This window comes from Pan troglodytes, chromosome 12 (assembly GCF_028858775.2).
Source record: "Pan troglodytes isolate AG18354 chromosome 12, NHGRI_mPanTro3-v2.0_pri, whole genome shotgun sequence".
Classification (NCBI taxonomy): Eukaryota; Metazoa; Chordata; class Mammalia; order Primates; family Hominidae; genus Pan; species Pan troglodytes.
Window position 1 is genome coordinate 78,409,742 of NC_072410.2, and position 26,946 is coordinate 78,436,687.

At 43.7% G+C, this 26,946-nt stretch overlaps 1 protein-coding gene across 2 annotated transcripts in view; it reads right to left on the bottom strand.

Annotated features, from left to right (window-relative positions):
* SLC3A1 (solute carrier family 3 member 1) overlaps positions 1–26,946 on the bottom strand; it is a 45,672-nt gene that overhangs the window by 12,895 nt on the left and 5,831 nt on the right. For both annotated transcript variants that reach the window (XM_054677817.2, XM_515443.7), the window contains exons 3-7: positions 26,680–26,834; positions 22,069–22,194; positions 7,750–7,869; positions 6,712–6,836; positions 3,586–3,781 (exon numbers count right to left, since the gene is read on the bottom strand). In XM_054677817.2, the coding sequence (XP_054533792.1) occupies positions 3,586–3,781; positions 6,712–6,836; positions 7,750–7,869; positions 22,069–22,194; positions 26,680–26,834 (722 nt within the window). The remainder of the gene's footprint in view (positions 1–3,585; positions 3,782–6,711; positions 6,837–7,749; positions 7,870–22,068; positions 22,195–26,679; positions 26,835–26,946) is intronic.

The window sequence follows — 26,946 nt, forward strand, 5'->3', positions numbered from 1 at the left end:
TCCAGTGAAGCAAAGAATAGTCTTTTTAGTATGTGGTGCTGGAATAAATGGACCAGGCAGTGGTTTCTAATATAACACTAAAAGTACAAGCAACAACAACAACAAAACAATTGGACTTCATAAAAATTAAAAACTTTTATGCTTTTCAAGGGACACTATCAAGAAAGTGACATGAAAGCCCACAGAATGGGAGAAAATACTTACAAATCACCTATCCAGTATATATCAGGAATTCTTACAACTAAACAATAAAAAGACAACCAAATTTAATTATAGGCAAAGAATCTGAACAGACATTACTCCAAATAAGACATGCAGATGTCCAATAAGCACATGAAAATACCCTCAACAAAATTAGCCATCAGGGAAATGCAAAAAAAAAAAAAAAATGCAATGAGATAACAACTTGACACTCAGTAGGAAGGCCATCATCAGAAAGGCAGACCATCACAAGGCTTGATGAGATGTGGAAAAATTAGAACCCTCGTAACATTGCTGGTGGGAATGTAAAATGGTGTAACTACTTTGGAAAACAGTTTGGCAGTTCCTCAAATAGTTAAATGTAGACTTACCATATGCCCAGTGGGGCAATTCCACTCCTGGATGTATATCAGAGATAATTGAAAACATGTTTTTATAAAAACTTGTACACAAATGTCCATAGCATCACTATTCATAATAGTCCAAAAGTGAAAACAAATCTCTGTCAATTCATGATCAGATAAACAAAATGTGCTTTATGGAAGTTACTATTCAGCCATAAAAAGGAACGATGTACTGATACATACTACAACATGGATAAACCTTGAAAACACTGTGTTAAGTGAAAGAAGCTAGACACAAAAGGCCCATATCGTATAGCTCCATTAATATGAAATGCCCTGAATAGGCAAATCCATAGACACGGAAAGTAGGTGAGTGGTTGCCAGAGACTGAGGACAGAGAGGGAGGGGCCATGCACAGTTATTGCTAGTGGAGATGTGGTTTATTTTGGGGGTGATGAAAATGCTCTGGAATGAGACATTGGTGATGGTTGCATAATTCTGTGAATATACCAAAAATCCACTTAATTATATACTTTAATAACGGTAAATTTTGGCTGGGCTCAGTGGCTCACACCTGTAATCCCAGCACTTTGGGAGGCCAAGATGGGTGGATCACCTGAGGTCAGGAGTTCGAGACCAGCCTGGCCAACATGATGAAACCCCGTGTCCCTACTAAAAATACAAAAAATTAGCTGGGTGTGGTGGTGGGCACCTGTAATCCCAGCTACTCTAAAGGCTGAGGCAGGAGAATTACTTGAACCCAGGAGGCAGAGGTTGAAGTGAGCCGGGATCACACCACTGCACCCCAGCCTGGGTAACGAGCAAAACTCCGTCTGAAAAAAAAAAAAAAGTTTTATGGTATGTGAATTATATCTATCTCGACAAAGCTGTTATTTAAAAATTGTAGTATAGTTTTAATACTTACATTTAATAAATTAAAGCTTTTACCATGCCTAAAAATTTGAGCCTCTTTCCCCTCACCAGACGGAGAAAGGCTCTGGCAATGGAAACACACATTCCTGCCTATTAAAGCATCAGAAAAGATTGAAATAAGCTTAATTGTGGTTCATAGATTCTGCCAGTGTTTTTCTGCCTAGGCTGCATTTTCTCCTTTATCCTTTCAGGTTTTCATCAGGCTGTGTAAGATAGCTGGCAGGATCTGTGCGAAAAGTATCAAAATCATACCACTTTTCAGGGCCCAGATCAAACCTACAGGTATTGTGGGGGTACAACAGAAGATATTGACTAGTGTAAGGCAACTCTCTCTCTATATATAAGGCACACCTTTGGTAAGTCGCTGAACTGCATACGAATAACAACAGCACCAGTAACAAACAAACCCTGAGCCTGAGCACCTCGGTGTGAGGTGGGCACCGTGCAAGGATGCTGGGAACCTGCCTCTGCCCTTAACCAGTGAACTGTCTAGTGGGGAAAGCAGACATCGTGGAATTGTGTGGACTTTAAGGAAAGGGAATGAACGGGTGCTATAGTATACAATAGGTAGAACTGACACCTCATTTGGGGGCTCCAGAAGGCTTCCTGTGGTGACACCTACCTGAGACCTAAACGATGAGACCACAGAAACAGCCTAAGGGGGTAGAGATACAGAGAGATGGAGGATTATCGAGACTAAAGAGGCATTTTAGAGTTTACATTTATAATATATTAAAGGAAGGCCAGGAGTGGTGGCTCATGCCCATAATCCCAGCACTTTTGGGAGGCTGAGGTGGGGGTGGATCACGAGGTCAGGAGTTCAAGACCAGCCTGACAAACATGGTAAAACCCCGTCTGTACTAAAAATAAAAAAATTAGCCAGGCATCGTGGCGTGCACCTGTAATCCCAGCTACTCAGGAGGCTGAGGCAGAAAAATTGCTTGAACCCAGGAGGTGGAGGTTGCAGTAAGCCAAGATCACGCCATGCACTCCAGCCTGGGCAACAGAGGGAGGCTCCGTCTCAAAAAGAAAGAAAAGAAAGGTTGTCTTTTATATGAGAGAAAGAAACTTGCATTTTGTTTAAACCACTATTACCGTGGGACTTTGAAGCAGCAGGGCTTACATCTATAATACTACAGACATCTTACGAAGGAGCCTAATATTGACCTCTAACTCAAACCCAAAGACAGAAAAATCAGATCAGGGAAAGCAACCCTGATGGGTGTGGAAGTGAGAATACTGGTCTGTTACCACAGGTATGTATTGCTATATCTTTTGTTCTTCACTGAAGTAATGTATTGCCAGTCTTGAAAAATGTTAGTGCTGGGCGTGGTAGCTCATGCCTGTATTCCCAGCACTTTGGGAGACCAAGGTGGGCAGGCAGATCACTTGAGGTCAGGAGTTTAAGACAAGCCTGGCCAACATGGTGAAACCCCGTCCCTACTAAAAATACAAAAACAAAAATAATTAGCCAGGCATGGTGGCATGCACCTGTAGTCCCAGCTACTCAGGAGGCTGAGGTGGGAGGATTGCTTGAGCCTCAGAGGTCGAGGCTGCAGTGAGCCATGATTGCACCATTGCACTCCAGGCTTGGTGCAGAGTGAGCCCCTGTCTCAAAAAAAAAAAAAAAAATTGTTTTGAAGAGTGTAGTACAGAAGGGGGAGAAATTCTTTCTCTGAGAATCTCTGTAGTTTAAATGCTTTTTGCAGTGCATCCTGCCCCACAAATTGGTGTTTTGTCACAGTTTTATGTTGCCCTGAATTGCTGTGTACCTCTTCCACACCCAAAATCCTCCTTCTTCCCATTGACATCATAAACTCTGAGATATGTGGGGAGAAATTATGGTTTGATATCCATCCCCAAAAAGCCTAGCAGTGTTCTGAGCATAGACAAGCACTCATTCAATATTCATTCCATTCAGTAGGCAGTCTCCCTCCCTTAACGAAAAGAACCTGGCAGAGGCTGTGACAGGCCTGACCACTGAACAATCACCAAATAAGGCAGAGGTGATGGTCACTTAGAGACAAAGGTCCATTGTATTTTAGAGGTAACTGGACAGCAAAGGCAACAGCAGCACATTATGTACTCTGTTGTCTTGAGGACTTACCATCCAGTTAGGCCATTTTCCTTCTGGCATGTTTTCCATCCAGGATGTGATAACCTCATACACGCTGTTCCCAGAAACAGTGTCTAGCATGGTGAGGTAATTGTTGAAGGGAAAATCAGCTTCTTGGATAAATGGCAATCCATAGTACATCACGGTCCTGTCAATACTCTCTGCATAGGCTTCAGTCCCCATGAACCTATAAGAGTTGACAAGGTTCAATGTCATCGGGGCCTGTCAGAAGACTGGGAAGGCACTCCATAGCTGCTTATCTTGCATGTACAAGATGTAGGGGCTGAATGCACACTATTAACCATATAGGACTAGCACCTTCTAGAAAGCATAATCAAGCTGTCACCAAATGTTAGACTGGATTAAGAAAATGTGGCACATACACACCATGGAATACTATGCAGCCATAAAAAAGGATGAGTCCACGTCCTTTGCAGGGACATGGATGAAGCTGGAAACCATCATTCTAAGCAAACTATCACAAGGACAGAAAACCAAACACCGCATGTTCTCACTCATAGGTGGGAGTTGAATAACGAGAACACATGGACACAGGGCAGGGAACATCACACACCGGGGCCTGTCAGTGGGTGGGGGGCTAAGGGAAGGATAGCATTAGGAGAAATACCTAATGTAAATGACAAGTTGATGGGTGCAGCAAACCAACATGGCCCATGTATACCTATGTAACAAACCTGCATGTTGTACACATGTACCCCAGAACTAAAAGTATAATAATAAAAAGGCAGAAAAATCCACCCCCCCCCCCAAAAAATGAAACACATTTGGGTGCCAGGTGCAGTGTCTCACGCCTGTAATCCCAACACTTTGGGAGGCCGAGGCAGGTGGATAACTTGAGGTCAGGAGTTTGAGACCAGCCTGGCCAACGTGGAGAAACATCTCTACCAAATATACAAAAATTAGGTGTGGTGATATGCGCCTGTAATCCCAGCTACTCGGAAGGCCAAGGCAGGAGAATCTCTTGAATTTGGGAGGTGAAGGTTGCAGTGAGATGAGATCATGCCACCACACTCCAGCCTGGGCAACAAAGTGAGAATGTCTTTAAAAAAAAAAAAAAATTGGATCTCAGTCTATATTGGTTGTTTCTTTGTTATTGTTTCTTGAGACAGAGTTTCACTCTTATTGCCCAGGCTGGAGTGCAATGGCGTGATCTTGGCTTACTGCAACCTCCACCTCCCAGGTTCAAGCGATTCTCCTGCCTCAGCCTCCCGAGTAGCTGGGATTACAGGCACCCACCACCATGCCCAGCTAATTTTTTTTGTGTTTTTAGTAGACACAGGGTTTCACCATGTTGGCCAGGCTGGTCTCAAACTCCTGACCTCAGATGATCTGCCCGCCTTGGCCTCCCAAACTGTTGGGATTACAGGCATGAGCCACCGCACCCAGCCTGTTCTTTTCTTTCTAAACCTAGAATCCTAGGAGAAATAATCTCCTAGAATCAAAATTCAGTAACATCCTGACACTAAAACTCGTTGACATCCGTGAAGACTTTCTTTAGCAATTCTCATCACTCCATTTAGAATCTAAAGTTTATGTCTGCAAATAAGGTGGGGTATTTTCTTCAAAAGAACTTCCCCCTTGTATTGGAGTCCCTATAACATCCTGCCTTATTATTGGTGTGCACTCTCAATTGCTGAAAGCAAAACCCTGGGGGAAGACACATTCACCTGAAATGACTCCGATCAATGCTGGCTTTAGCTATTTGAGGCAGCATATTTATGGATAAGTGCATGGTCTCTGGAGCCCAACTGCTTCAGTTCAAATCCCATAGCTGCCACTCCTACCTGTGGACATTACATACATGCTCAGAGCCTCAGTTTCCTTGTCTATAAAATGGAGACAGAGTAATCGGAGTACCTACTTTAAGGAGATGAAATAACCTTCTCCTTAAAGGTTATTGCTATCCTTTTTTTATTGATGAGAAAACTGAGACTTATGTTAATTAACCGGCCCTAGGTCACACAGCTACAGAGCAGGACTCCTTCAGACCTACCTGATTCCAAAGCTGTGTTCCTGATACTTTAGCTGAAACATATGGATTTATATACTGTACAAGGAAACTATAGATCCAATAACAATGATAAAAATAATACTGCAGAGAAGGAGCTGGTATTTTTATTTTTTTCTTGAGATGGAGTCTTGCTCTGTTGCCCAGACTCGAGCACAGTGGCATGATCTCAGCTCACTGCAACCTCCACCTCCCCGGTTCAAGCAATTCTCCTGCCTCAGCCTCCCGAGTAGCTGGTATTACAGGCATGTGCCACCTTGCCCATTTTTGTAGTTCTAGTAGAGGAGGGGTTTCGCCATGTTGCCCAGGCTGGTCTCGAACACCGTCAGGTGATCCACCAGCCTCGACCTCACACAGTGCTGGGATTACAGGCATGAGCTACCGCACCCAGCTGGAGCTGGTTTTGTTTTTTTGGTTCTTCTTTTTTTTTTTTTTTTTTTTTTTTGTGATGGAGTCTCGCTCTGTCGCCCAGGCTGGAGTGCAGTGGTGCAATCTTGACTCGCTGCAACCTCTGCTTCCCGGGTTCAAGTGATTCTCCTGCCTCAGCCTCCCAAGTAGCTGGGATTACAGGCACCCACCACCACACCCAGCTAGGATTACAGGTGCATACCACCACGCCCAGCTAATTTTTTGTATTTTTAGTAGAGATGGGGTTTCACCACGTTGGCCAGGCTGGTCTTGAACTCCTGACCTCGTGATCCGCCTGCCTTGGCCTCCTACAGTGCTGGGTTTACAGGCGTGAGCCACTGTGCCCGGCCTGGAACTGGTTTTTGAAAAAGAAAAAATAATAGCTCATGGCTAACATTTAGCTAATATAATCTCTTTTTCATTAACCTAATTTTCACAAAACTCCTGTGAAGTACGTAGTGTGATCTGCATCATTTTACAAAAGAGGAAACTGAAAGTCAGCAAAGTAAGCAAACAGGAAAGGAATATGGCAGGCCCTGGTACAACCAAACTGTAATCAATTAGAGTTATGCAGGCTTGTTACATTATTACTTGAACCTCCAAATACACTTGGTTGTGAGGGATACACTGCAGGTCACACACTAAGCCTGGGAAGAAATGAGAGCATATGCCGTGGTCACCTGTATCTGCCGGGCTCCGTGCTGTATTGGTCCATGGTCTGCCGGAAGCTGCGGACAATGTCGTGCATTCCCACCTGCGTGGTGGTGAAGTCATGGTACAGCTCCGAGTATTGTGTGACCGTGTCCTTTGAAAACCAGGACGACATGGTTACCCTCATTTCATACATCGCATGCCCACAGCTCGCTCTATGTGAATGTAGACAACCTCTTCAAAGGGCTCAAGCCAAGCGAGACGCACACTCAAACATGGTTTTGTGGATGGAGAAGAATGCTTCATTTGATGCTCAAGTTGTTAACTGTATAAATCTACTAAGCAATATTTCTCTAATAAACTGTCATCCATTTTAGCAAATAAATTTTACCAAGCAAAACACTGATTACAGAGTTCTCAACACATAATTGTCAAAATGTTTCAGACCCTTTTAAAAACAAAAAAAAAAGATCTTAGTGGTTATAGAGCTCATTATTACATGTATACTTTATCTGCTCACAAAACTATTAACATCATGCACTTAAATTTGTTTCTTTACCATCACTATCCTTTCTCCTAACTGTTATACTTTCTCGGGGTTTCAGTAAATTTTTCCTAGTTTCTGTATCTTTGTAGGATTTCTATGTCAGTGTCTCATTTCTACGTCTTTCTAGGATGACAATAATCTCCTAGAATCAAAACAAAAAATTACATCTCATACAAGCCAAGGCCTCCTCACTTGAGCCTATGTCAGATGACAAAATTGCAGGAGTAAATGTCCTCTATTTTGTGGCCCTTGGTAGAGCCTACACTGTCCATGTCTTCAGAACCCTTGTCACTGAAGGACTCCTCAAGGGATCCCTCGCTCTGGAGGGAACCAGTGGAAAAAAACATCTAGTGCATATGCATTTGAAACTCTTGCACATTTCCTAAAGAAATAAATCAAGGTACTTGCTAGACACAGGACAAAACTCATCTTTGTAACTGGTATCTCAGGCTGAGAAAGAAAACACTCTGATGACATTTTCAGAAAAGGCAAAAGAAAAACGTTTAAAATAAAACTTTACCGGGATTTGGGTCTTATTTACTTGGATCTCATCTCTCAGATGCTTTGCTTCTAGGAGGAATTTAACAGCATCAAAACTAAAACCATCAACACCCTTTGTGAGCCAGAACCGTAAAATTTCCTAAAGATGAAGAAGCAAAATGCTTGGTTACATTAACTATGTTATTATCACAACGTTTAATAAAAGTTTTGACTGTTAACGACTTGGCATCATAAAATAGATATCTACATACAGAACAAGCACAGTATTCACAGTCTATTTTTATCTATTTAGCATAACTGTCTTACTAAAATGCACTCTAACTGCATTTAGCGACTCCCACACCTCCTTCATATGTGAATTCAGAATTACAATTAGTTACATTTGTAATGGATGTTATAAGGATGTTTTCAAAGTTTAGAGAATCTACTAAAAATGAAAGAATGAAACCATAAAAAAAGATAGGACTCAGAATAAACTAGGAAAGTTTCTCATCTCCCTCATGCCCAACTCCTTAACTGTCACTGCAAACTCAAAGAAAATAACACATTGTTCAATAGTTAAATATTTCACTCCTTATTAGGAAGGCAGATAAGTGCTTAGATATTAAAGGATCTCCTGCTAGGAGTAATATGGAAGGAACACACAGAAAAAAAATAGAATCAACCATCAACCAAGTAAATAACTAAGAATAGTGACGATCCTGTGGTAAAACTCAGATACAAGCGTTGTCTTGAATACACTCAGATAATAAAAGATGAAATGGGCTGGGCACGGTGGCTCATGCCTGTAATCCCAGCACTCTGGGAGGCCGAGGCAGGCGGATCACCTGAGGTCAGGAGTTTGACACCAGCCTGGCCAACATGATGAAACCCTGTCTCTACTAAAAATACAAAAAGTAGCCAGGCATGGTGGCGGGTGCCCATAATCCCAGCTACTCGGGAGGCCGAGGCAGGAGAATCACTTGAACCCGGGAGGTGGAAGTTGTGGTGAGCCGAGATTGGGCCATTGCACTCCAGCCTGGGCAACAAGAGCAAAACTCTGTCTTTAAAAAAAAAAAAAAAAAAAAAGGAATCTACATTATTCCACTGGCTTTAATTTCACAGATAAATTGATCCCAAACACAAATGGTTAAGCTAAAAATCCAGGTTCTCATACATTTAATTTTATTCTTTGGTGACAGACTTTCTTCCAAAGGTGTGTGCTGGAAACCCAATTATTGTATGAATGCCCCTGGCTCACTCTCCTCTCCTGCCCTACTCTTCCAACACACCTTGCTAGAGAGAAGGTAGTCATTGCCTGCTCAGCCTCTCCCCTGCCTCACCTGCTCCTGAGAGCATCATCGTGGGCTGCCTTGTTCCCAGGCATTTTTAATGCTGAAGCCAAAGATTAGAGAGATGAAGACTGGTGCAAATAAGTGGTTAGTCCGGGTGCAGCGGCTCACGCCTATAATCCCAGCACTTTGGGAGGCCGAGGCGAGTGGATCACTTGAGGCCAGGAGTTTGTGACCAGCCTGGCCAACATGGTAAAACCCCGCCTCTACTAAACATACAAAAATTAGTTGGGCATGGAGGCATGCACCTGTAGTCCCAGCTACTTGGGAGGCTGAGCATGAGAATTGCTTGAACCTAAAAATCGGAGGTTGCAGTGAGCCAAGATCATGCCACTGCACTCCAGCCTGGGTGGCAGAAGGAGATCCTGTTTCAAAAAAAAAAAGGCAGTGGCAGGGATAGGGGGGTGGCCAGTGTGGCCAGAGGAGCATAAGTAAGAGGAGGAGGAGGTAAAGAGAACTAACTCATCATGCTCAGCTTTGTAGTTAACAGGAAACATCTGGGATTTTTGTGAGGGTGATGGGAAACCCCTGGAGGGATTTTTAATCAGAAAAGGCTGTGGGCTGACTTAACTTTTTTTTAAAGATCTGATGTGTGAAGAATCAACTGTATAGTATGGCATTTCCTCAAAAGGTTAAACATCAAGTTACCATAAGACCCAGCAATTTCACGCATAGGTATATACCCAAGAGAAATGAAAACTTATGTCCACGCAAAAACTTGTTCACAAATATTCATAGCAGCATTATTAATAATAGCCAGAAAGTGGAAACAACCCAATGGTCTATCCATACGATGAATATTTGGCCATGGAAAGGAACAATGTGCTGACACATGCTACAACATGGATGAACCTTGAAAAGATTTTTCTAGCCAGGTGTGATGGCTCACACCTGTAATCTCAGCAATTTAGGAGGCTGAGGTGGGAGGATCGCTTGAGCCCAGGAGTTCTAGACCAGCCGGGCAACATGACAAAACCCTGTCTCTACAAAAAATGAAAAATTAGCTGCGTGTGGTGGTACATGTCTGTAGGCCTCTGAAACAGCACCTGGTACTTACTGAACAAATTGCAGCATGAAAGAATGACATATTGAGCCTGAATGACCAAACATTACAGAAGTACAGCATGTTCCCTGGCTTCAGGTCTATAGAACAGTTGGGGACATGTGGGTCAAGGGATGGTCACCTAATAATGCAGGTCCTCATGAGAGGAGACACCTCTGCCTACAGGGCTGCAAGAGCTTCAAGACATTTCAAAATATGTGGGTGGGCACAGCAGGAGAAGGAAGAGCTAGGGCTTGAACTTGACCTAGATGACCTGGTGGGATTTCAATGGAGGGTGGGAATGGGACAACATGAGCCAAGTGTGGAGGCAGAGGCTGGCCTGTACTGGGACAGGTGGGAGGACCAGGTGACCTTGAAAAGCAGAGGTCCTGAGCCTCAGCTACCTGCCTCAACCCCCCAGCCAGCCTCTCCCAGCAAGGCCTGCTCCGGCTCCGGCACCTGCTCACAAGCTCTGCAAAGGAACAGTGGCTCTCCCTACTTTTCTCATCCCTTGCTGTATGGAAGGTTTCACAGGAATGTATATATCATTTTAGAGCAGAACCATCTGTAAAGTACTAGAGTTGAACAGCCAATTTTCACCTACGGAGGGAAACAGAGCCACAGATCCCAAATGACAACTATCCCACAGTTCACTTGTGTATTAGAGTTTGTTCTCATGCTGCTAATAGAGACATATCTAAGACAGGGTAATTTGTAAAGCTGTTTAATTGACTCACAGTTTCACAGCGCTGGGGAGGCCTCACAATCATGGCAGAAGGCGAATGAGGAGCAAAGTCACATCTTACATGACAGCAGGCGAGAGACTTTGTGCAGAAGAACTCCCACTTATAAAACCATCAGAACTCACTATCACGAGAACAGGATGGAGGAAACCACACCCATGATTCAATTATCTCCACCTGCTCCGCCCCACAACACATGGGGATTATGGGAATTACAATTCAAGATGAGACTGGGGTGAGGACACAGCCAAACCATATCAACTTGTTTGACTTGAAGTGCGTTTCTATCTGCACGTGAATATGGAGGTTTCAAGTCAAGTCAAGGGTCTCAACAGCTAAATGCAAGGGTTAATACTGCTCCTGTCAATTCACTTTAAGCTGAGATTTTGAATGGTGAAGCTTGAATCAATTTTTTATGCCTAAGAGCAGGTTCTGGGGCGAATAACTCTTATCTTGGGCACAGGTGACCCAAATAACCTCCAGTAATCTCTACCCAGTAGAATTTTTCTCTGGGGCATAAAAAACAAATTTGTTCTTACTAGTGCCTTTATCTTTTACCAAATTCATTCATTCAATAAGTATGTGAACTCCTAGTGTATACCAGGCACTTAGGCAAGCCCTGGAACTACAACCACAAGCAAAATACAACAGACACAGTCCTAGGTCTCCCGGATTATTTTAGAATCTCCAGCTAGACAAATAGCAACACAAAAATATTTAAATCACAGCTGAGACAAAGGAGAGAAACATAGTAATACAAGAGGGTAAAACAGCAATTCGCCCTGGGGAGGGTTTGCAGCTGGCAAACAGGAAGTGACAGCCATTCATCAGAGAATGGGCTAGAGAAGTCTGGTGGGGCAAAGAAAGGCACCTCATTTCTAGAACAGGTTTTCAGTGGCTTCAGGAGTGACCTTACTATGAAGCTAACCAAACTTAAGCTTCAAGACCTCTCACTTGCACTCATCTAACTCCCCTTCTTTGCTCATTCTAAGTAAATACCAACTTTTCTGTACTTAATTTTGTGCTCTATTTTAAGAAGGCCCTAAATTACTATCAGCTTCAGACCCCGCGCAACCTGTGTCCACCCCCAGGTGGTGCTGTTCTTTAAAAGTGTGAACATTGGTTGGGGCAGAGCACGAATAACTGAAGGCATCCAAGCAGCCTGTGACAAAAATGTGGGAAAACATTAAGCATCATTCTGTGTAAACATCAAGCTTTTGGGCACTGATTTCCTAAAATAAAGCCAGTCCTTTTCCTTACGGAGTCCGGATCTCAGCATTGTGAAATGTTGACCTGACATTAAACATGAGAAACTTGTACCACACAGAAGGTTTATGGCCCTAGCATAATCAGAAATATTATCATTGTTTAATGAGACAAAACAGTAAAAGCTTGATGGACATTTTCTGAAAGTCATTTTAAATGCTGATAATTCAGATTATCACCAAGATAATCCAAAGTTTGCTCGTGAAAAATATTTGCTTCATGCTATTTATTCTCTCAACCAGGAGGGAAAAGAGCTTCAGATTTTAATTGTTAACCCTCTTTACTCCCGTGAAGGTCTCCCAGGGTTCCAGATGCAAAAATGGGCACAGAGCCTGGGTCAGCTAGGTCTAGTGACCCATGTAGGTGCCGTGGACTCTGGGAACTGGACTATACACTACGTCCTTGACTCCTGTCTGACTCCCATGACATCACGCACTCCTGGTTTTTCCACTGGGCACCTTTTAACTCCTTTCTCTTTAAATAACTCGCTGCTCTGAGTGAAAAGAAAGCAAGTCAACATCATGGAAGCAAGTTAACATATCCAAATACATGGAACCTCGAGCCAAGCCTTTCCTTTTCAGATGGCTGACATTTGGGGGCCCGTTTACCTAAAAACCCATGTTTGGGAAAAGCTCTGTCTACTCTTACATGGGATGATAGAGAAGACATCCTCTTCAGCCAGGTGTGGTGGCTCATGCCTGTAATCCTAGCACTTTCAGAGACCGAGGTGGGAGGATCACTTAAGCTCAGGAGTTCAAGACCAGCCTGGGCAACAAAGTGAGACCCTGTCTCTATTAAGAAAACAAAAACAAACCAAAAAAAAAAAAACAAACAGAAGACATCCTCTTGAAAATGTCATCAATCCCAGGTTGTCCATCTCAAGAAGGAATGAGAAAGAATATTTCAGAGTACAGAGGAAACTGGTTCTCTACTTAGAGGCAAGAGAAAGAAAACTGACCCTACTCATGTTCAGAAATCTTGGAAAAATTCTTTGCTAACTCCTCCAGAAGCAGGAAGTAGAGGAAAGATCAAGGACTTCAGAATCTGACACTCTGGGTACAACCCAGCTCTCTCGCTGTCCAGCTGCATGACATAGGGCATCTGCAAGACCAGCTAAGCCTCAGTGTCTCCATCAATAACATAGTAGGGAGGGTTTCTGTATGGAGTAAATAAGGTATTGCTGCCAGAGTCAATTGACTTTTCAATTTTTTTTTTTTTTTTGAGATGGAGTCTCACTCTGTCACCCAGGCTGGCGTACAGTGGTGTGATCTCAGCTCTGCAACCTTTGCCTCCCGGGTTCAAGCAATTCTCCTGCCTCGGCCTCCTGAGTAGCTGGGATTACAGGTGCCCGTCACCACGTCTGGCTAATTTTTGTATTTTTAGTAGAGATGGAGTTTCACCATGTTGACCAGGCTCATCTCGAACTCCTGACCTCAAGTGATCCACCCACCTCAGCCTCCCAAAGTGCTGAGATTACAGGCATGAGCCACCACGCCCGGACCCCTTTCAGTCTTTATATTACCCAATCTCTCTGCATCATTTGACACTGTTGACCAATCTCATCTTCTAGAAACACTCAGATACCTTAGTTCCGTTATACCCTGCCCCTTGGTTTGCCTCCCTTCTCTGTCTCTCCTGCAGCTCTTTGATGTCAGTGCTCCTTGGGGCTCCATCTTACACCCTCTGGACATTTCACTTCACAATAGTATTTATTTACTTACCAATTTACTGACTATTTAACAAGTACTGTATACAGTAAAAAACATAGCATCCTAAGTGCTTTACAAAGGTTAAACCATTTAATCTTCAAGTAACCCCATTAGGTACGTACCATTATTGTTCCCCCTTTACCAATGAGGAAACTGTGGCTCAGGAAGATGATGTGCCTTTGACAAGGTCATGGTTGGTAAGTGGTGGCAGCAGAATTGCAACTGTACGGTGCCCTGACTTATTTGCTAGCCTGGCTCCCTTGGTTTTTTCTTTTAATTGGAAGGTCTACCAACACCAGGCCCTCATTCACATGTGAGCAATTCGCTCCAGCTACGTTGCAGTTGGCCCTCTTGCTCACATTACCTAGCCTGCTTCTCTCACCAAACACCTGCCTGAGCTCTGTAGACATCAGCCACGTCAACAAGTCCCAAAGTTTTATCTCTAGACCAGACTTTTCCCTGAGCTCCGTGTCCTTATATCTTTTTTTTTTTTTCCTAAGACGGTGTCTTGCTCCGTTGCCCAGGCTGGAGTGCAGTGGCATGATCTCGGCTCACTGCAACCTCTGCCTCATGGGCTCAAGCAATTCTCCTGCCTCAGCGTCCCAAGTAGTTGGGATTACAGGTGCCCACCACCATGCCTGGCTAATTTTTGTATTTTTAGGAGAGATAGGGTTTCACCATGTTGGCCAGTCTGGTCTTGAACTCCTGACCATGTGATCCACCTGCCTCAGCCTCCCAAAGTGCTGGGATTACAGGCATAAGCCACTGTGCCCAGCCCAGTGTCCTTATATCTAACTGTCCACTGAACACTTGGATGTGTCACAGGCAGCTCCAACTCTACATACCTAAGATATTTCCCTCTCTCTTCCTGTGTCTCCCATCTCAGACAATGGTTCTGCCACCCACCCCATATTCAAATCTAAAACCTGGGATTCACAGGGGACTCCTCTCGAGAGCCCTGATGATTTCTCTGCACCTCTATGCCTCCATCACTGGCCTAAAGCCACCAGAATTTCTTTCCCGATTACTGCACCATCCTCCTCCCTGGCCCCAAAGCCTCCAAACCTGCCCTACTCAAACCCCTTCTCCAAAACCAGACTGATTTCTCAAATTGAAAAAAAATAAAAATAAATACCTAAGACCTTTTAAGCCCAAATCCTTACCAGGGCCTTCAGTGGTGCTCCTGACCTCACCCCCAGTGACCTCTCTAGTCTCATCGGGTCACTCCCTGCTCTATATATCACATCCCAGTGATACTGGACAACTCCCAGCACCTCTAATGTGTCATGATCCATGCTTTCCTCTGCTGGAAACACTCCCACCCATGCCTCTTCACTTAGCTCATGCCTGTTCCTCAGGTATCTCACCTCCTCTGCAAATGTGTCCAGGTTAGGCGCTTGCCCTGTGTATTCCTACCTCCTACTGTCATGACCGCTTGGCACATTTTATTGTAATTGCCTGTTTAATTGTCCACCTCCCACCCCAGAATATAAGCCCCAGGATGGCCACAAGAGGTATCTATCTTACCAGCCCCCACACCCTTAGCACATGGTCAAGACACACAATACCTATCATTAAATGAGTGAATGATTATAATAAAGTGCCTGGCATAGAGGAGGTGCAATAAATGGCACAATTATTATTATCAAGCATAGAGATGGCTAATCAAGCAGGTAGTGAGCGAATTGTGTTTTGAATTGAGCTGCTGCCTCCAGCAGTATCATGCTTAGTAGGGACAGAACGGAGCCTACGCCTGTGCTCTGGGTTCCCTCTCAGCTGGGTCTCCCCAGCAGTCCCTACCCTGGGGCTCGGCATTCCCATACGGCAGGTGTAGGATCACTCCAAACCCCAGATACGAGGCCAGGCCATCTGGAGTCTCTTCCTTGCCATGCTGCTAACCCGCTGGGTTACTTCACCTCTCTGTGTCTCAGTTTCCTCATTTGTCAAATAAGAAATTTGGAGGACCAGTAAAAACCAAAGTGATTGGGAAAGTATAAAATATTATACAAATATATACCCCTGATACCTCAGAGAAGGTTTTCTGACTTCTTCAGCTGAAAGCACTCAAGCCCCAAGAGGTTCAGAGCAGAGCCAAGTCCCCTGATGGCCAGTACAAAGAGGAGGAGAAAGAGAAGGAGAGCAGAGGGTGCTCTCCGCTGGATTTCCCCAGCATGCCAGCTTCCCACTGTGCAGATAAAGCAAAATCTGATAGGAGCGGGGAGGAAGTGGGCTCAGGCTCCAGGAGTACAAGTTGGTATGCAAGCAAGTCATTCCAAACGCCGCCTCCACACAAACCCTCTGAGCTGCAAATTATTAACCTGCTTAACTCTATTGCAGAAACAAGCGCTGCTGGGGGTAAGGTGGGGAGGAGGGTGACAGAAGTCTCCTTCATGCCAAAGGTCCCTTTCCAGGAGCAAAGAGGCTTTCCTCTCAGCTTATCAGCATTTCTTATTTACTTCTAATAGTAAATCTTCTAAACCAGTCTTGCAAATAAAGTCTAATCTCTCAACCGGAGGCATTAATAATTCATCACATGAGGGATTTCAGCCAGAAGACCAGTAAATAAGGATCCTATCCACATACTCCATGGCTTGGGTATCTGGAAGAGCACAGCTGGGTTAGTCAAAAAAATAATTAATGTATTGGCTGGCACATTTTTGCAGAATTTATCACACTTGTCTAAACATCCCCAGACAATTCATCACTATTGCCACAAGGAGCCTGGAAAAATCTACTGCCTGATAAACCAACTGTAAACCAGCTGGTTTATACTCACATTTATCAAAATATAACTGAAAACCTCCTTGACAAATCTGTGCAGAAAAAGTGAAGCATGGAGAGGGAAACACATACATTGCCTCAAAGCAGGTGTAGGATTGTGGTTAAGAGCATGAACTCAAGTCCGAGTGTCTGGATTTCAATCCTGCTCCATGACTCCCAAGGTTGGTGACTTTACCTACCTAAGCCTCAATTTCCTTCTCTGTAAAATGATCACAAAACCTCATAAATTAGGCTTATTCTGAGCATTAAATTATCCAGGAACAGCACTTAGCACATAGAATGTGTGGGGAGAGCATGAGGCGTGGCTGTGCTAAGGAGTTTTGGTGATGAAGAAGAGGAGAGTCCACAGGCTACCAGAGAAGTTTAAAACTAACCCCTAGTTAGTCTGCTGACCATGTCTACAACTACCCACCCCACAACCCCACAACCCCACAACCCCATGAAGGCAAGGTGCCCTCACTCATGGTGCTTACTTCCAGAACCAATTCCAAAACAATTCATACAAATTCTGGAAACACCAAACATATATAGTAAAAAAAAAAAAAAAAAAAAAAAAGTCTTAAAAATAAGTAGTCTATAGGAATACATTTAACAAAAGAAGTACAAGACATGTACTCTGAGAACTGCAAAACATTGTTGAAAGAAATGAAAGAACACATAAATAAATGGAAAGACATCTCATGTTCATGAATTGGAAGACTTAACATAAGATGGCTATATTCCCCAGAGTGAACCACAGATTCAATGCAATCCCTATCAAAACCCCAGCAGGCTTCTTTGCAAACATTGTCAAGCTGACTCAGAAATTCACATGGAAATCCAAAGGACTTGGAATAGTGAAACAATACTGAAAAAGAACAAAGTTGTAGGATTCTCACTTCCCGATTTCAAAACTTACTACAAAGCGCTAGTAATTCAGACAGTGTGTGGTACTGACATAAGGACAGACATATAGATGAATGGAACAGAATTGAGAGTCCAGAAATAAACCTATGCATTTATGGTCAATTGATTTTCAACAAAAGTTGACAGACAATTCAGTAGGGAAAGAATAGTATTTTTAAACATACGTGATTGGAATAACTGAATAGCCACATGCAAAAAAAAAAAAAAAAAGAAGTCGGACTCCTTACCTTCACACCCTATATAAAAATTAACAAAAAATGGATCACAGACAATCTAAAATGTAAGACTAAAACTATGAAACTGAGAAGAAAACATAGGAGTAAATCTTCATGACCTTGGATTAGGCAATGGTTCTTAGATACGACACTAAAGGCACAAGCAACAAAAGAAAAAAATAAATAAATTGGGCCAGGCGCGGTGGCTCATGCCTGTAATCCCTGCACTTTGGGAGGCCGAGGTGGGTGGATCACCTGAGGTCAGGAGTTCAAGACCAGCCTAGCCAACATGATAAAACCCCTGTCTCTACTAAAAATACAAAAAATTAGCTGGGCATGGTGGTGCGCACCTATAATCCCAGCTACTCAGGAGGCTGCATCAGGAAAATCACTTGAACCCAGGAGGCGGAGGTTGCAGTGAGCTGAGATTGTGCCACTGCACCCCAGCCTCGGTAACAAGAGCATAACTCTGTCTCAAAAAACAAATAAATAAATAGGACATCATCAAAATTAAAAACGCTTGTGCTTCAAAAGGCACCATCAAGAAAGTAAAAAGACAACCAACAGAATAGGAAAAATTATTTGTAAATCATGTATCAAGAATATGAAAAGAGGCCAGGTGTGGTGGCTCATGCCTATAATCCCAGCACTTTGGGAGGCTGAGGCAGGAGGATTGCTTGAGACCACGAGTTCGAGACCAGCCTGGCCAACATGGTGAAACCCCGTCTCTACTAAAAATACAAAAATTTGCCAGGTATGGTGATGCGCACCTGTAATCTCAGCTACTTGGGTGGCTGAGGTAGGAGAGTCACTTGAACCCAGGAGGTGGAGGTTGCAGTGAGCCGAGATCACGCCACTGCACTCCAGCCTGGGTAACAGAGTGAGACCCTGTCTCAAAAAAAAAAAAAAAAAAAGAAAGAAAAAGAATATGTAAGAACTTTTACAACCCAATAATAAAAAGACAACCCTGTTTAACAATGGGCAAAGGGCCAGGTGCGGTGGCTCACACCTGTAATCCCAGCACTGTGGGAGGCCAAGGAGGGAGGATTGCTTGAGACCAGGAGCTCGAGACCAGCCTGGCCAACATGGAGAAACCCCATCTCTACAAAAAATACAAAAATTAGTTGGGCATGGTGGCACATGCCTATAGTCCCAGGTACTCAGGAAGCTGAGGCGCAAGAATCACTTGAGCCTGGGAGACTGGGGTTGCAGTGAGCCAAGACTGCACCACTGCACTCCAGCCTGGGTGACAGAGTGAAACTCTATCTCAAAAAAAATAAATAAATAAAAATGGGCAAAGATTTAAATAGACATTTCTACAATGCAGATATACAAATGAACTAACTATAAGCACATAAAAAGATGTTCAGCGTCTTTAGCCATTTGGCAAATACAACCAGTGAGATGCCACTTCATACCCACTAGGGTGACTGTAATAAAAAATATATGCAATAACAAGTGTTGGTGAGAATGTGGAGAAATTAGAACGCTTACCCATTGTTAATGGAAATGTAAAATTATGCAGCTGCTTTGAAAAACAACTTGGCAGTTTCTCAAATAAACACAGATACAGACACCTACCAGGGATATACAGATACAGCATGATTCTGTTGTACAAAGTGTCCAGAATAGGCAAAATCTATCTAACTGAGGCTTAGGTGGGTAAAAAGATAGAAAGTAGATTTGTGGTTTCCCAGGGGGTGGGGGAAGAAAGGGAGGGGGCCATAAGGAGTGACTGTTGATGGATATGGGGTTTCTCTTTGAGAAGATAAAAGTGTTCTGAAATTAGGCCAGGTGCAGTGGCTCATACCTGTAATCCCAGCACTTTGGGAAGCTGAGACGGGTGGATCATTTGAGGCCAGGAGTTTGAGACCAGCCTGGCCAACATGGCAAAACCCTGTCTCTACAAAAATACAAAAATTAGCCGGGCATGGTGGTACATGCCTGTAGTCCCAGCTACTCGGAGGCTGAGGCAGGAGAATCGCTTGAACCTGGGAGGCACAAGTTGCAGTGAGCCAAGATCATGCCACTACACTCCAGCCTGGGCGACAGAGCAAGACTGTCTCAAAAAAAAAAAAAAGTTCAGAAATTAGTAGTGATTGTGAAACTCTGTGAAGATACTAAAACCACTGAATTACACACTCAAAAGGGGTGAATTTTATGGTATGTGAATTATATGTCAATTAAACTGTTATTTCAAAATTAAACTAAACCAAGGGTTCTAGGTGCCCCCAGTGACTCCAGCATGACAGCTTGCATCCACTCTATCTGGCTGACGTGGTGAGCTGTGGAAAGGCACCCAATGCTCCCCGTTCTGTTAGGGTCTCCTTCCCACCTACTTGGCTCAGAGGACTCCCCTACTCCCCTAAGTTTCTGCCCACTGGAGCCATAGGAGCAGCAAGAACAAGAACAAGAACATAGCTGATATGTTTTGTGAATTGTATTGTGAGAACTGATCAGCCCCCACCTCTTACTTCAGCGCCCTAACCCATTTCACTCCAGCATACTGGTAGGGTTGCCAGATAAAATACAAGACACTCAATTACATTTCAATTTCAGGTAATCAATGAACAATTTTTTGGTAGCAGTATGTCTCAAATCTTGCATCATTCATTTAAAATTTAACTGGACATTCTGTATTTTTCTTTGCTAAATTTGGCAACCCTACACTCTGGCCTCCATGCCATCCCTGAAACACATGAACCACACTCTCACCTCGGGACCTTTCCATTTGTTCTTCTTTCTGCCCGAAATTCTCTTCCCCCAGATAGTCACATGGTTCCTTTCTCACTTCAGGTTTTTGTCCAAACAGTATCTCATCATAAGAAAGTGTCTCCTACACACTTTATATAGAAGAGCCACTTTTACCTGACACTCCGATGCCCCTTCCCCTTGGCATTCACCACCACCTAACATATATATGTATATTTAGTGGCTAATTGCCTGCTTTCCCCTCAGTATATTGGAGACTCCTTGAGGGTAAGGCTTCTTTTATTCACTGCTGCATTCCCAGTGCTTAGAACAGGGCCTGGCACGGAGTAGGCAATATGTTAATATTTACTGAATGAGTACAGAAGTGTCGTGCATGGGTTATCTCATCTAATCTTCCAAACAGCCCTATGAGACAAATATTGCCACCAACTGTGTTTCATAGATGAGACAGCTAAGACATGAAAGCCAAATAACCATCAAGAAGCCCATTTTAGATGCAGGAGCCAGACCCCAAATGACCCACCTCCCTGCACCAGCTCACCGTCACAGGCACCGCACAGCTCACCGTCACAGACACCGCACAGCTCAGTCACAGGCACCGCACAGCTCAGTCACAGGCACCGCACAGCTCAGTCACAGACACCGCACAGCTCACCGTCACAGGCACCGCACAGCTCACCGTCACAGGCACCGCACAGCTCAGTCACAGGCACCGCACAGCTCAGTCACAGGCACCGCACAGCTCACCGTCACAGGCACCGCACAGCTCACCGTCACAGGCACCGCACAGCTCAGTCACAGGCACCGCACAGCTCACCGTCACAGGCACCGCACAGCTCAGTCACAGGCACCGCACAGCTCAGTCACAGACACCGCACAGCTCACCGTCACAGGCACCGCACAACTCACCGTCACAGACACCACACAGCTCAGTCACAGGCACCGCACAGCTCAGTCACAGGCACCTCACAGCTCACCGTCACAGACACCGCACAGCTCAGTCACAGGCACCGCACAGCTCAGTCACAGGCACCGCACAGCTCACCGTCACAGACACCGCACAGCTCAGTCACAGGCACCGCACAGCTCACCGTCACAGACACCGCACAGCTCACCGTCACAGGCACCGCACAGCTCACCGTCACAGGCACCGCACAGCTCAGTCACAGGCACCGCACAGCTCACCGTCACAGGCACCGCACAGCTCACCGTCACAGACACCGCACAGCTCACCGTCACAGGCACCGCACAGCTCAGTCACAGGCACCGCACAGCTCACCGTCACAGGCACCGTACAGCTCACTGTCACAGGTGGCGGGGCAACTTGGAGCTAGGGTGGCAGGTGTTTCTGACTCCTTCCATTTAGGGTACTCTGGGTTAGATGAAGGAAGGAGTCACAGACATGTCTGAGAGTCTACATTTGCACCAGAGAGCTTAATCCTGGGATTTAATTCAGGCTTGATTATTGCCTACACAATTATTGTGCAATATAAAGTGTTTCAAATAACTATAGAGTATTTCAAATAATTAAAGACTTGATTTTGCCTACACAATTACTGTGCAATATAAAGTGTTTTAAATAAATACCTAAACCTCCATTAATGGAGAAGTCTGTGTGGGTATCTATACTCACTTTTATTTCTTCTTGAACATCAGGATTGCGGAAATTTAAATCAGGTTGCTCTTTCATAAACTGATGAAAATAACATTGGTTTCGCACTTCGTCAAAGTGCCAACTGGAGTTTCCATACACACTTAACTGGCAAACAAAGAAAACAGCACATCAGTGACCTATAATGGTATTGCCCACAAATAAAGATCATTGCCCTCCCTGATCCTTTGCAGGCAGAGTATGTAAATCCTGAGAGTTTTCCTTCTACAGAGAGCAGCAGGTTAAAGAAACCCCTTCCAAATACCCCCCACCCCATTGGCCTAATGCCTCACAAACATGGTTGCAATGTATTTTTACAGTAGATGCTGTTTGTAACAACTGCAACAGCAAACCAATGTTCTCAAACCCAAGACAAGGTCAACTTAAGGAACTGACATTACTAATGTATTTTCTTGAATATTCTGTCCAGGATCCAAACTCTTGTTTGTGAAGAGAAGCAAAATGGTAGTCAATTTGGAAGAAAGAAACATTCCGCTCATCTTGGAGCTTGAGTCCAGATAGACTGAATATTTAAATTATATCCCCAGAAAATTATTAGAATCCTTCACTTAAAATCTCTACCAGTCTCCAAGAATAAAAAGCAACTTCAAGTGTTGGTACTCAGCAATAGTTGACGCTGTCGCTGGTCTCCTCTGTCTGGAAATGCTCACATTTATGGCCCCATGGTATGACTCTCCCGGCTGCCCTCCCACATCTCTGGCCACTCCTTAAGTCAACGCTGTGGGCCCTTGAATGTGAGAGTTTCATGGGGCTCTGTCCTAGGCCTTTTGTCCATTTCATGTTAAAGAGAACATCTGGAAAACATTTAACAACTGGGAGGTTTTACATAAATCTTTTTGAGTTGGAAGACGTAGTTACACTGAGTCCACATGTCCATGGCAACACCAGGCAGATGCTGAGTAGTAGCTGCTGCCTTTCAAGGACATGCACCCTTTCCAATTCAACACACAGCCCACCTGGACACAACCAGGGCAAGAGATTTTTAGTGTACATAAACAATAAAAAATCAGTATCCAGAATACAAAAGGAACTGAAGAAAGCAATTTCAAAGGGATAAATAATTCAAAAGAAAGAAACCATAAAGAGATGTTTCACAGAAATGGACACTCAAATGAATAAATGTAAGAAAAGATGTTCAGCATCATTAGGAATTAGATAATTACTGTATTAGGAATTAGACACATCATCATTAGTAATTAAATAAATATAAAATTAAGATCTCAATGCAATATTGTTTTAAGTCTGGGCTGGGCATGGCAGCTCATGCTAGTAATCACAGCACTTTGAGGGCTGAAGCGGGAGGACTGCTTGAGGCCAGAAGTTCAAGACCAGCTTGGGCAACATAGTGAGAGCCCATATTTACAAAAAAATTTAAAAACTCAGCCACGCATGATGGTGCGTGCCTGTGGTCCCAGCTACTAAGGAGGCTGAGGTGGCGAGGATTGCTTGGGCCTAGGAGCTCGAGGCTGCAGTAAGCTATGATTGAGCCACTATGCTTCAGCCTTGGTGACAGAATGAGACCCTGACACAAAATAATAATAATTTTTAAATAAAAATTACAAAGTTGGGCAATATCAGGAATTAATGAGAATGTGTATTTTTTATACATCTGTGGGGGATATAAATTAGTACAACCATTTTGATAATGAATTTGACACTATCCTGTAGAGCTGAGCATGCAACATCCTGCACAGCAATTTTACTCCTAGTTATTTACCTTAAAGAAGCCCTTGTTGGGCGTGGTGGCTCACGCCTGTAATCCTAGCACTTTGGGAAGCCGACCTGGGCAGATCACAAGGTCAGGAGTTGAAGACCAACCTGGCCAATATGGTGAAACCCTGTCTCTACTAAAGATACAAAAATTAGGTGGGCGTGGTGATGGGTGCCTGTCGTTCCAGCTACTTGAGAGGCTGAGGCAGGAGAATCACTTGAACTGGGGAGGCAGAGGTTGCAGTGAGCCAAGATCGCACCACTGCAGTCCAGCCTGGGCGACAGAGCAAGACCATCTCAAAAATAAAAAAAAGAAGCCCTTGCACATGTACCCCAAGATAGATTAATGACAGTGTTTATAGTAACATTGTTCATAATAAAAAAAAAAGGAAGTAGCCCAACTTCCCATCAACTGAAGAGTGGATAAGTAAGCCATGGATTGTTCACACTGTGAAATATACAACAATGAAAATGTATGAACCATAGCTACCTGAAGCTACATGAATAAATCGTGAAAAAGTTAGTTAAGAAGACTATACCTAGCATGACACTTTTCATAAAGTTCAAAATAGAGGAAACTAAAACATAATTTTTTTAGAGTCGAAGTCTTGCAATATATGGTTATATATATGATATACTACAAGGTGTTTATCCATCATATACATATACATATTTTTGAACATATTAACTATTACATTAGAAAATGCAACCTTGACTATAGTGGAGAACTAAAAAAGCAATGGAAAAACTGGATGACAAAAAAGGCAGCTGTGATCATTCTATAAGCAAGAAATGATATAGTTTGAGTATGGCAGCAATCTTTAAAAGCAGACTATGGAGCTGAAATGACTAGATCCCATCTTTAGCCCTGTCATTTATTAGCTGAGTAAACTCAGTCTGCCTATCTGCAAAACAGGAATTACACCTGACTCATAGGATTATAGAGTGGATTAACTAAATTAATGAATATAAAACACTTAGCACAGAGCCTGGCACAGAGTAAGTATTTTGTAAATGTTTGCTAATGTCATTGCAATTTTAACAAGTCAGTGAACTGAAGGAAAAAAAGAGGTGAAACTGCCAGGACTTGCTGACAGCCTGTTCCTCAGGCTGCATGGTAGTACCATTCACTGAACCTGGGAGACGGAAGGATATAGGGAGAAAATCACACATCACAAAGTTGACCTGCAAATATATCAATTCTGAGTGTCCTTGGATCACCTAAAAGTTGATGTTTAAATATTTATGGAGAAGGTCCAGAAGAGAGAAGGAGGGACTGGAAGAGGGAGGGATGATCCAGAATAAAGGCAGGAGAGAACACAAACCCGGGCAAGGGGAAGCTCTGGCCTGAGACAGAAGCAGAGCTGCCAGATGAAGTGCAGGATGCCCAGTTACATCTGAATTCAGATCAACACGCATATTCTTGAGTATAAGTATTACTCATGTGGCCAGGCACAGTGGCTTACACCTGTAATCCCAGCACTTTGCAAGGCCGAAGCGGGAGGATCACTTGAGCCCAGGAGTTCAAGACCAGCCTGGACAACAGAGTGAGGCCCTGTCTTTACAAAAAAATAAAATATTAGCTGGGCATGGTGGCACACATTTGTGGTCTCAGCTACTTGGGAGGAATAGCTGGGAGGATTGTTTGAGCCCAGGAGGCAAAGACTGCGGTGAGCCATGATCAAGCCACTGCAGTAAGCCATGATCAAGCCACTGCACTCCAGCCTGGGAGACAGAGCAAGACCCTGTCTCTGAAAAATAAAAATAAAAAAGAAAGTATGGTCCACACTAAAAAATTATTTATGCACTGCTTATCCAAAATTCAGATTTAACTGGGCATTGTGAATTTTTATTTGCTAAATCTGGTCACCCCGGAAAGGAGGGATCTGGCTTCTGTTGTAAAAGGAGTGAGTAGGAAGAGGGTGGGAATGGGGCAGGCAGGCTTGATGGCTTCTGTTTTCTCTGTGAAGTCGAGTTTGCTGCTGAGAGTGATAAGATGGGGTAGAGGCAGATACGATGTTTGAAATGAGGGTGGGAGGGAAAGTTGATCGGTTGAAATTAGCAAAATTCCCAAGAAGAGTGGATGGCTCAGTTCAGGTGGGGACAATGAAGGTGTGATGTCTCCAGAGACTCAACTACTAAGGTTTAGGCAAAAAGAAAGTAGATAATTGGGTCCATTCATGGCTAGGGTTTTGTCAGACAGAGGAGACAAAAAGTCAGAAAGGCAAAGGGGGCCAGGAGCGGTGGCTTACACCTGTAATCCCAGCGCTTTGGGAGGCCGAGGCAGGTGGATCACCTGAGATCAGGAGTTCAAGAACAGAGTGGCCAACATGGTGAAACCCCATCTCTACTAAAAATACAAAAATTAGCCGAGTACGATGACACGCGCCTGTAATCATAGCTACCGGGAAGGCTGAGGCAGGAGAATTGCTTGAACCCAGGTGGAGGTTGCAGTGAGCCGAGATTGTGCTATTGCACTCCAGCCTGGGAGACAAGAGCAAAACTCCATCTCAAGAAAAAAAAATGCAAAGGGGTATGGATAGTATAAAAATGGTTATCAAACTAATGGGACATGGAATCCAAGTTGGACCGGGTAGGAAGTAAAGGAAGGGTGGAAGGAGAGAAAATAGGTTTGAATTTGCTAGAACACATCATCTCTATGATGAAATCAGAAATCTAAATAATAATTGGAAGCCTGAGTAAATAATAACTGGAAACCTTATTTCTATTTCTTTCAGAAACTTGCCCCCTTCCGATAAACTATATTCATTCATTTTTCCCTCAAAAGGGTTTTACTAAATCAGTTCAATCACTACATATCTGCCTTTTACCCCTTTGTAAATCAGACAGGTTGACACTTACCCAGTTGTTGGGTGGAATGGTTTTGCCATTTTCATGGGTACAGTCATGCCAGATATAATAATCAGTATATTTTCCTGTCCGTGTCCGACTCAATTGAAACCAAATATGTTTATCACTCGTGTGGTTTGGTATGAAATCGATGATTAATTTTAAACCTAATGAGTAAAAGACATTTCAAGTGCTAGGGAAAGATTGTATTAGAATAACATATGACAGGCCAGGCACAGTAATGGCTAACGCCTGTAACCCCAATACATTGGGAGGCTA